We start from the raw sequence: 11,804 nt of genomic DNA on the forward strand, positions 1-11,804 counted from the left end.
AAAACAGATAAAACCAGATAAAAAAACAGTTAAAAACATAATAAAACAGTTAAAACAGTTAAAACCAGATTAAAAAAACAGTTAAAAACATAATAAAACAGTTAAAACCAGATAAAAAAACAGTTAAAAACATAATAAAACAGTTAAAACAGATAAAACCAGATAAAAAAACGGTTAAAAACATAATAAAACAGTTAAAACAGATAACACCAGATTAAAAAAATAGTTAAAACAGTAAAAACCAGACACCACTTGTCAGCTGTTTTATATCAAAACAATAAATCATACAGTGTTGTGTTCATACCTGTTCTCCAGGTGAATGAAGTCCTGCAGGTTGAGCTCTCTGGTGTCCTGAGTGAGATAGATGGTGTCCACGTCCTGGGACATGAAGAAGACAACAGGTGGGGCAGAAGACATGAGGGCAGGGGACAGGGATGGGGCTTACAGCTTTAACAACGGTGCGTTCAAGTGCGGCACAGAGCGAACGAGTGGAGAGAAGACGGGGAAACAGAAAACAGATGAGCAGTGGACGGACACATGAGACGTCAGAGTTATTAAAGACAGACGCAGAAGACGAGGAAGAGGAGAAGATAGAAAACAGGAAGTAGAACTGACCCACTGGACTTCCTCTCTGTAGGGCAGACCCAGGTGATCACACACACACCAGTACTGATGAGAGAAGCCTCCTGAAGACAAAGAGTCACTTTTGTTTAAAGGGATAGTTCAGTTTTTTTAGGATTATTGACACAAAGTCAGTTACATTCAGTGGAGAGACGGACTAATACAATAATACAACTAATATTATTATTGAGTCTACGATATCTACGTCACATGACCACGTCTTTATCTCACTGCGAGACGGACTAATACAATAATACAACTAATATTATTATTGAGTCTACGATATCTACGTCACATGACCACGTCTTTATCTCACTGCGAGACGGACGTTTCCAACAGGAAACTGAAGTCTGTAAACCACTCACTCTCACACACTGAGTGTGTGTGTCTGTGTTCGTGCGTGTGAGTGCGTTTGTGTGAGTGTGAGTGTGTGTGTGCGTGGGTGTGTGCGTGCGTGCATGCGTGCGCATGCGTGAGTGAGTGCGTTTGTGTGTGTGAGCGTGGGTGGGTGAGAGAGTGAGTGGTGAGAGTGTGCGGGTGTGTGTTCGTGTTTGTGCGTGCGTGTGTGTGAGGAGTGTGTGTGGCGTGCGTGCGCGTGAGCAGCATTTGTGTGAGTGTGGTGAGAGTGAGGCGTGTGTGTGCGCGTGTGTGTGTGTGTGGGTGTGTGGGAGAGTGAGTGGTTTACAAACTTCAGTTTCCTGTTGGAAAAGTCTGTCTCACAGTGAGATAAAGACGTGGACATGTGACATAGAGATCTTTCTCTCCGTCTCTGAGTGAAAATCATGTCAATATTTTCAGGTTTATTTACCGCAGGGTCCCACGTCCGTCGAGCCATGATCGTCCCACATCGTCTGGAGGGCGGTCGTCCGCTCTGGAGGCTTCAGACTTAACTTCCTCATCACCTTTCTTCCTTACAGAGAGACAGAGACAGAGAGAGACAGAGAGAGAGTGAGTGAGACAGAGAGAGAGAGAGAGAGAGTGAGTGAGACAGAGAGAGAGAGAGAGAGAGAGAGACACAGGGAGAGAGACAGAGAGAGGAGGAGACAGGAGAGAGAGAGAGAGAGACACAGGAGAGACAGAGAGAGAGAGTGAGGAGACAGAGAGAGAGGAGACAGAGAGAGAAAGTGAGACAGAGACAGGACAGAGAGGAGACAGAGAGAGAGTGAGAGACAGAGAGACAGAGAGAGAGAGAGAGAGAGAGTGAGACAGAGAGAGAGACAGAGAGTGAGTGAGACAGAGAGAAAGAGTGAGACAGAAACAGAGACGTTTGTGACATAAATCTAACAAAATAATTCTCATATTTTAAACGTATCCAGGTCAAAGTGACACAACTTGTCATGATGATCACGATAAAAAACGTCCCATGCCTCCATCTCGGGAGTGTGAGTGGTAACCGTGGTAACCGTGGTAACCGTGGTAACTATGGTAACTGTGTGACACCTACACAGGTGAACCTGTCGGGCAGATGCGGTGCAGACAGCAGCCGATGTGAGCGATGACCTCGTCCACTTCCTCCACCGAGCTCAGCCGGAGACTCCATGGACCGCGCTCGTGCTCCAGCACCAGCTACACACACACACACACACACACACACACACACACACACACACACACACACACACACACACACACACACGCTGAAATGAGCTCATATTAGCTAATATCTTAAGTGCGTTACAGTTGTAATCAGAAGTCGTAACATCCAAGTTGAAAATGTGATTTATCCATTTATCTATTTACATTATCAATTTACCAAGCTGTCTAAATAGTTATTTATTTTGCTAGTTATCATAGTATCTATCTAACTACCTGTCTTGCTAGCTATTTATCTATCTTGCTTGTTATTGTGGCATCTCTCTGTCAAGCTATATCTAGCTAGCCAGCTACTACTTATCTTCCCCAAGCTATTTATGTTACCTTAGCACGTCTCTATCTAGATATCTAGTTAGCTAGCTCGCTGGTTGTGTCCATCTATGACGTAGTTATCTGTCTACAGTAGCTAACTATCTTGCTAACATTAGCTACAACAAGCAAATTAAGCTCTTTTGAGAAAATAAATCAATTTTGTTTTTTTTAAAAGAGTTTATTTAGAGTCTGAGTGTTTTCTCACAGTGGTTACTCTGACGACCTCTAAAATCAGCTGACCTCTGACCTGTTGTTGCTGTGTGTGTGTGTGTGTGTGTGTGTGTGTGTGTTCACCTGAGTGGGCTTGTTGCTGCTGATTCCCTGGACGTCCAGGTAACTGAAGGAATGTTCAACCTGAAACAATGAAGACACAGATTATGATTATGAAACAATGACGATGTTAATCCTATACTTACAATCTTATTCTGAATTCTGATCGCGACAATATCGTATTATAACTTTAATATTGTGATTATATCGTATTGTGGCTATTTATTAGTTTTCGTTTTCATTTATTTGTTTTCTTTGCTCATTTCTAACCAAAAACAACTCTTTATTGTTTTTGGTTTATTGAAAAATAATTGATGGATTAATTGTCAATAAACATATTTTATAGTTGCAGCTTTATTAGACATTGTGTGTGTATGCTGATAAAATGTGAGCCAGACCATGACGAAGACCTGCTGAAAAACACAGAATAAGACTCTTTAAAAAAACAGAAACACGAGTCTGCAGAGCAAATGTCTGAGCACACACTCACACACACACACCTCACACACACACTCACACACACACACCACACACACACACAGACACACACACCCTACACAGAGACACACACACACACACACACACACACACACACACACACAGAGACACACAGAGATACACACACACACCTCACACACAGACACACACACACACAGAGGACACACACACACCACACAGACACACACACACTCCTGAGACACACACACACACACACACACCTCACACACACACACACACACACACACACACAGACACACACACACACACACTCACACAGAGACACACACACACACACACACACACATACACACACAGAGATACACACACAATTTCTACTACAGACACACACATACACACACACACAGACACACACACACACACAGATACACACACACTTCTCACACACAGACACACACATACTTCATACAGAGACACACACAGTACACACACTCTCACAGAGACACACACACACACACACACACACACACACAGACACACAGACACACACACACACAGAGTAATAATAATGGTGGAGTCTCGAGTCGCTGCCAAGAGAAAGCAAGTGAGACAGAAAAGGGGGAGGGGAAAGAAAGAAAGAAAGAAAGTTAGTTTTGTTTGTGCTGTGTGTGAAAAATAAAGTGAAAGAAGAAAAAGAAAAGATGTAGAGTTATGAGGCAGGAAGAGAGAGAGGGAGAGAGAGAGAGAGAGGGAGAGAGAGAGTACACAGTGAAGTGGGAGAAACAGAGGAGAGCGAGGGCGGAGCAGGAAAATGAATAAGAAAAAAGTTCAGTGCAAGTGAAATAGAAAGAGAGGAAGAGAGGGGCACACACACACACACACACACACACACACACACACACACACACACACACACACACACACACACACTCGTCCTCTGCCAGCTGTTAAATTCCTCCATTGTCTTTTTCTGCCTGACAAACCTCCCTCTGTTTAAGTCTCTCACACACACACACACACACACACACAGCGACAACAGGTCAGAGGTCAGCTGATTTTAGAGGTCGTCAGAGTAACCACTGTGAGAAAAGACTCTGACTCTAAATAAACTCTTTTACAAGAAAACAACTTATTTTCATTAGCTTGTTGTAGCTAATGTTAGCAAAATAGTTATAGCTATAGCTAGTTATAGCTACTGTAGACAGATAATTACGTCATAGATGGACACAAGATCACCAGCTATATAAATATAGCTAGGTAAAGTGATACCAAGATAAATAGCAATATATTTGGCAAGATAACTCGTAACATAACCAGATAGTTAATTCGGTAACTACATAAATAAATAGCTAGGAGGATAGCTAGCTAAATACCACAATAATAAGGTAGTTACAAAGAAAAAAAGAAAAGAGAAAGACACCAAAATAACTAACTGGACATGTAGATAGAGAGATGCTACACTAACTAGCAAGATAGATAGCTGGACAGATACCACAATAACTAGAAAGACAGATAAATAACTAGTTAGATCACTAGATAAATTGATACTAAGATAAATTAAAGATAACCAGCTAGGTAACTGGTAGCTAGATAAATAAATAGCTAGCAAGATTGAAAGCGGGATAAATACCACAATGAATAGAACGAAAGATAACTTGCTAGCTAACTAGATAGAGATGTGCCAAGATAACTAGCAAGAAGACATAGCGAGTAAGAAAGCTAGCTACACCACAATAACCAGGATAACTAGCAAGATAAATATCTAGTAAAATAGGAAAGTAGTGATATTATAGATAATTAGATTTAGAGAGAAGAAATCAAACAGAGGAAACTTTAAAAACTTTGTTTACGATTAAATCCTGGTTCTAATCTGAGGTGAGAAGTTAATTTCCTGTTGTTTTCCAGGTTTTATTTCATAGAAAAAAGAAAACCTGGCTGTTTTTCTCTCTTCTGCCCTCCTGAACTTTTCCTTCTCTCACAGCTGCTCTGTCTCTGGGTAAAACATGTCCTCACCCGAGAGAGAGGGACGAGAGACTGCAAGTTTCAAATATGCAGCGAACGTTTCTTTTAAAGAACACTGAAATGTCTGCGTCCACCTGAGGATCCAAACACTGACATATCCTGTTTTAAGAGTCCATCCTAGGTCATATCTAGAAAAGTGACAGTCTTTATATGAAACTACAGGAAGTGTTTTTTAACTGACCTGGATTACACTTGGTGTTGATTTTAACGTCTCTATATTTTAGGTTTATTTAATTACACATATGCTGCATTGCTGTAACCTTGTCCTGTTTTCAAGAAAGTAAAACCATTTCTGGGGAATTGCAGAAGCTGCAGAGATGTTTGAGTCTGGACCAGAGGTGAAGTTTCAGTGTGAGGAACATGTTACGTCTTGTTGTGTTTATTTTATAACAAGGAGAAAAACAGCCGAGGAACGAGCAGCGGCACGTCTGTGGAGACGCAGGAAAAGACGTAAGAAAGGAAAGAGAAGTGAGGAACACTGATCCACCAACCTTAGATGGGACTCGGGCTGTCAGCAGGTACGCTCGATGTGACGCCAGAGCCTGAAACAGAGACACACGTCATTCAGAGAGGAAGGAAGGAGGGAGGGAGGGAGGAAGGAAGGGAGGAAGGGAGGGAGGAAACCATGTCAAAAACCACACAAGAAAGTCAAATAAGCCAAATTTCTGGGATTTCTTTCTTATTTTTTCCCTGAAAAGAACCTGAAACATGAAAAAAAAAACACATAGCTGCTTAAGTCGTCTTAAATGTACGACATCTACGTCACACGTTCACGTCTTTATTTTACTGTGAGACAGACTTTTCCAACAGGAAACTGAAGTTTGTAAAGCACTCACTCTCCCACACACACACACACACACACACACACACACAGCGATCATCGCAGTGATTTTAGCTGCTGGTCCACTGCTGCCTCGTGTGGTCACTTTGTGTCACTGAGGTTAATCTGAGTGAACGATTTGCCCAAGTGACAAAATAAGACATTAGAACTTAGTGATGGAGGCAGCAGTGGATCAGCAGCTCCTGTGTGTGTGACGTTAACATCACTGATTTTCTCTGTGGACTTTGGTGTGGGAGAGTGAGTGTGTGTGTGTGTGGGAGAGTGAGTGCTTTACAAACTTCAGTTTCCTGTTGAAAAAGTGTGTTTCACAGCGAGATAAAGATATGAACACATTGTTAAAGACATCGTTTCAGCAGCAGGGGGCGCTCACAGCACAGTCAGCATTGTACGACCACTTTAAACTTCTCAAATAAAGTGAAGTCAAACATCTGTCACTCACCAGAACCTTGTTCTCCACTTTGTCACCTTTGACCTCCAGCTGGACTTTCCGCCTCAGGGTCAACTTCACCTTCCGACCCACGGCCTCCCGCACACTCTCTACAACAGACAGAAAAAAACATGACAACAGCGTGTTCATTTATTTGTTTCAATCGGACTATGAGTCACATGATCCGGGTATGTTAGTCAGACTAAGACTAGCTCCATGTTAGTCTGACTAAGTGTTTACATGCAGGAGTAATCGGACTATGAGTCACATGATCCGGGTATGTTAGTCTGACTAAGTGATTACATGCAGGAGTAATCGGACTATGAGTCACATGATCCAGGTATGTTAGTCAGACTAAGCTCCGCTTTAGTCGCGTTAACGTGATGTTAAGTAAAGTAAATTGTCTTAGTCTTTGACTAAACTTGGTCTTTTAACACAAATGTGAACACACTGAGTGACAGACGTGCTGGAATAGTTTACACAAGGAGTCATGGGAAATAAACCTACATGGCCACCATCAGGCTCCGCCCACCAAGTAAAGGTACTGTTGTCAATGGGAACACAAGCCCTGACCCAAACTGATCCGTACCACGATAGAAACACAGAATAAAGGTCCAATCATCATCAGCAGCAGCAGCTTCATCATCATCATCAGCAGCACCTTCATCATCATCATCAGCAGCAGCAGCACCTTCATCATCATCATCATCAGCAGCAGCAGCAGCAGCAGACACAAAGCGTCCTTTCATGGTTCAGTAACAGAGGACACAAGGTCTCTGCTGCGTCTCATCAATGTCCAATAAAAACAAACACTTTACTAAACTGAGTACTGAGTATACTAAATACTGAATATACTGAGTGTACTGAGTATATTCAGTACATTCAGTATACTGAATACTGAGTATACTAATTACTGAATATACTGAGTGTATTGAGTATACTGAATACTGAGTACTGAGTATACTGTATACTGAGTATACTGTATACTGAGTATACTGTATACTCAGTATACAGTATACTGAGTACTGAGTATACTGTATACAGAGTACTGAGTATACTAAATACTGAATATACTGTATACTCAGTATATTCAGTATACTGAGTACTGAGTATACTATACACTGAATATACTGAATATTCTGAATATACTGAGTATACTGAGTATATTCAGAATATTCAGTATACTGAGTACTGAGTATACTAAATACTGAGTATACTGAGTATATTCAGTATATTTAGTATACTGAATACTGAGTACTGAGTATACTAAATACTGAATATACTCAGTATACTGAGTATATTCAGTATATTTAGTATACTGAATACTGAGTACTGAGTATACTAAATACTGAATATACTCAGTATACTGAGTATATGGAGTACTGAGTATACTAAATACTGAATATACTGAGTATACTGAGTATATTCAGTATACTGAATACTGAGTACTGAGTCTACTAAATACTGAATATACTGAGTATACTGAATACTGAGTGTACTGAGTATACTGAATATACTGAATACTGAGTATACCGAGTATACTGAATACTGAATATACTGAGTACTGAGTACACTGAGTATACGTAGTACTGAGTATACTGAGTATACTGAATACTGAATATACTGAGTACTGAGTACACTGAATACTGAGTATACTGAGTATACGTAGTACTGAGTATACTGAATACTGAGTATACTGAATACCAAGTACTGAGTACACTGAATACTGAGTATACTGAGTACTGAGTATACTGAATACCAAGTACTGAGTACACTGAATACTGAGTATACTCAGTACTGAGTATACTGAATACCGAGTACTGAGTATACTGAATACTGAGTATACTGAATACTGAGTATACTGGAGTATACTCGAATACCAAGTACTCGAGTACATTCGAATACTCGAGTATACTCGAATTGAGTATACTGAGTACTTAGTATATCGAGTACCGAGTATACTGAATACTCGAGTATACTGAAACCGAAAATTGAGTATAATTGAATACTGAGTATACTGAATACTGAATATAATTGAGTACACCCGAGTATACTGAATAATTATATACTGAATACTGAATATACTGAGTACTGAGTACACTGAGTATACTGAGTACTGAGTATACTGAGTATACTGAATACTGAATATACTGAGTACTGAGTATACTGAATACTGAGTATACTGAGTACTAAGTATTGAGTAAACTGAATACTGAGTACTGAGTACTGAGTATACTGAATACTGAGTATACTGAGTATACTGAGTACTGAGTATACTGAGTACACTGTGTATACTGAATACTGAGTATACTGAATACTGAGTATACTGAATACTGAGTATACCGAGTACTGAGTATACTGAATACTGAATACTGAATATACTGAGTACACTGAGTATACGGAGTACCGAAAGTATACTGAATCACTGAGTATACTCGTGGAGCAACGAGCATACCGGAGATAACACTGAGTATACTGAGTACCGAGTATACTGAATACCGAGTATCGTGAATATACTGAGTACACCGAGTATACCGGAGTATACTCGAGTACTGAGTATACTGAATACCCAGCACTGGGTGTACTTTCGAGTACCGAGTATACCGGAATACCGAGCATACCGAATACCCAGTACCGAGCATACTGAATACCGAGTATACTGAGTACCAAGTATTAAGTAAACTGAATGAATTTGGCACTGAGTACCGGAGCATACTGAATACCGAAAGTATCGGGAGTACCGAGTATACTCGAGTACCGAGTATAATGAGTACACTGTGTATACTGAATACCGAGTATACCGGAATACCGAGCATACTGAATACCGGAATATACCGAGTACTGAGTATACTGAATACCGAATATACCGAGTACACTGAGTATACGGAGTAATTGAGTATTACCGAATACCGAGTAGATACCTCGAGTACCAGTGGTACGAGTACACTGAGTATACTGAGTACTGAGTATACTGAATACTGAGTATACTGAATATACTGAGTACACTGAGTATACGGAGTACTGAGTATACTGAATACTGAGTATACAGAGTACTGAATATACTGAGTACACTGAGTATACGGAGTACTGAGTATACTGAATACTGAGTATACTGAATACTGAATATACTGAGTATACTGAATACTCAGTACTGAGTATTTTTACTCTATTTTTGTTAGTCATTAGAAGAAGAGTTGGTATTATGGTCTGTATTTATATACAGCGTTCCTAGTCTTGATGAAAACTACAGTTTTCATCCATTCATCTTTCATAACATAACCACTCACACATTCATATGCTGCAACATGGTCTTAAGTGTCTTTGCTTAAGGACACATAGACGAGCAGAGTCAGGAATTGAACCCACAACCTTCCAGTTGAAAGACAACAGGCTCTACCACTAAGACACCATGGCTGAATCCTAACTCCTCCTCTAAAAGTATGATTTTAAGGTATTTTTATACCTTTAAAATCTCACACAATGAGTGATTGAATGATTTAAAGAAGATTTTTGACTTCAAATCAAAACAGTGCTGCGTTCAAAGACCATAGTTCGTTCAGGAAACTCTAAATTTAACTGTTTTCTCTGTTCACTTTTCTCTCTCTGACGTTCAGTCATCCGAGAGTCTGTGGTGATAATATCTCACAATCCAAAGGAATTTCACAGGACACACCCCTTTCCCAGGACCCCCCTCCCCCCCACACTCACACTCTCTCACACACACACACACACACGCCTCCAGCCCCAGATAAGGAAGTGCAGGAGTCTCTCTCAGGTAAACTCTTTTTTTTTTCCCCTCAGGACATGAAAATACCTGAGGTGGAAAAAGTGGGGGAGGAAAAACACTCAAAAACAAACAAACACAAAAAAATCCCTTAACAGGAGTTTACCCTCAGCATTTTGTCTTTGTTAAGTGTAAATCCACGGTAATATTGTGTGGTTTTATTAAGACGATTTTCAGTGACGTGACGAGTTCATTTTCAATTACATTGAACACGTTACACACATGAATTAATCTGGATTAAACTCACCCAGCAGCTCGTGACTGATGTCCGTCATCTTCTCCTGCGACACGTCTGACACGAGTGAGCGGGAGAGACCTCACCTGTGTGTGTGTGTGTGTGTGTGTGTGTGTGTGTGCGCGCGAGACCGAGCTAACTGTTCCTGATCTGTCACCGGTCTGCTCCACTCGCGCGCGCGCAAGCACGAGCAGGTACGTTACTCGGTTAAAGACGCAGAAAAGAAGTTAGTCCATGTGTGTGTGTGTGTGTGTGACAACAAATCACGCCCCTCTCTCTCTCTCTCTCTCTCTCTCTCTCTCTCTCTCACACACACACACACACACTCTCTCCTCAGAAACTTTTCTTTAAAGGCTGCACAACACTGACACCTAGTGGCCGTTCTTTGTGCCAGGCCTGTGGGTGGCGCTGTCACGCTGCTGTCCAGTGTGTAAAATATAGATGAGATTATTTTTCATTTACCAGAAAATAAATATAAATATGTAATGTACTAAATGTCTTTAAAGTCTGCGGAACACTGCTGCCACCTAGTGGTCGTTTGTTTGTTTGCGCGCGTCAAACTCAACATTTATTCTAAAACTGTAAACTTGAACAAACAAACCATGAATAACAACAATTTCCAGGCTTGCTGTTCCCTCAAAAGTGAGTCAGGTGAAGTCTGTAGTGTTTAGTGAAACCAGCAGGGGGCGTCAGAGCCACAGCAGAATGAAAGCATCACTCTGTGTGTTTGTGAAAGTTTATTTCAACATTTGAAAACAGCTTTTCATTTTTTTTTTCTTGATTTTGATGAAAAGTTTGCGGATTTTCTATTTCCTTGACTTTGACCTGAGAATTCTATGCGTTTTCATGTATATTTATGTCATTTATATATTTATATATAACTGACATTTGTAAGAATTGTATATGGTGTCAGACCAGTCGTTGTTTTCTTTCTTCCGTTTTGCTTTTTAGAAAAAGCTGCTGTAATAAAATCTAACTGACGACAATCATGTCTCTAACTTGATCAAAAACATGTTTTATTAATGTGTGTGTGTGTGTGTGTGTCTGTGTGTGTGTGTGTGTGTGACATTGTTACAGGAAATGCTTCAGTGAAGATGTTCCTGAACCTTCAGATATTCTTGTGTGAGTGTTGACAAGAGAGTTTCCAGGAAATGTCTGAAATGACGTCAGTCCACGTTTGACGTCAGGGTCTAAAGTTGGTTCAGGATTCGTCTCGGATGTTTTCCAGGACCTTGGAGAA

At 40.6% G+C, this 11,804-nt stretch overlaps 1 protein-coding gene across 2 annotated transcripts; it reads right to left on the bottom strand.

The window, feature by feature from the left end:
• Window positions 1–235: 235 nt before the first annotated feature.
• LOC122764769 (F-actin-uncapping protein LRRC16A) lies at window positions 236–10,807 on the bottom strand. Of its 2 annotated transcripts, none has more exons than XM_044018698.1 (8): window positions 10,577–10,807; window positions 6,558–6,655; window positions 5,769–5,819; window positions 2,821–2,880; window positions 2,066–2,187; window positions 1,430–1,527; window positions 616–686; window positions 236–378 (listed from the first exon to the last, which is right to left on the bottom strand). In XM_044018698.1, the coding sequence occupies exons 1-8, from the start codon at window positions 10,602–10,604 to the stop codon at window positions 283–285; spliced, it is 624 nt and encodes a 207-aa protein (XP_043874633.1). In that variant the 5' UTR covers window positions 10,605–10,807; the 3' UTR covers window positions 236–282. The 2 variants fall into 2 exon arrangements, with proteins under 2 accessions (XP_043874633.1, XP_043874634.1); XM_044018699.1 differs by having other exon boundaries at window positions 312–378; window positions 1,430–1,531.
• Between the last annotated feature and the right edge of the window lie 997 nt (window positions 10,808–11,804).

Source organism: Solea senegalensis, unplaced genomic scaffold (assembly GCF_019176455.1).
Source record: "Solea senegalensis isolate Sse05_10M unplaced genomic scaffold, IFAPA_SoseM_1 scf7180000017656, whole genome shotgun sequence".
Taxonomy (NCBI): Eukaryota; Metazoa; Chordata; class Actinopteri; order Pleuronectiformes; family Soleidae; genus Solea; species Solea senegalensis.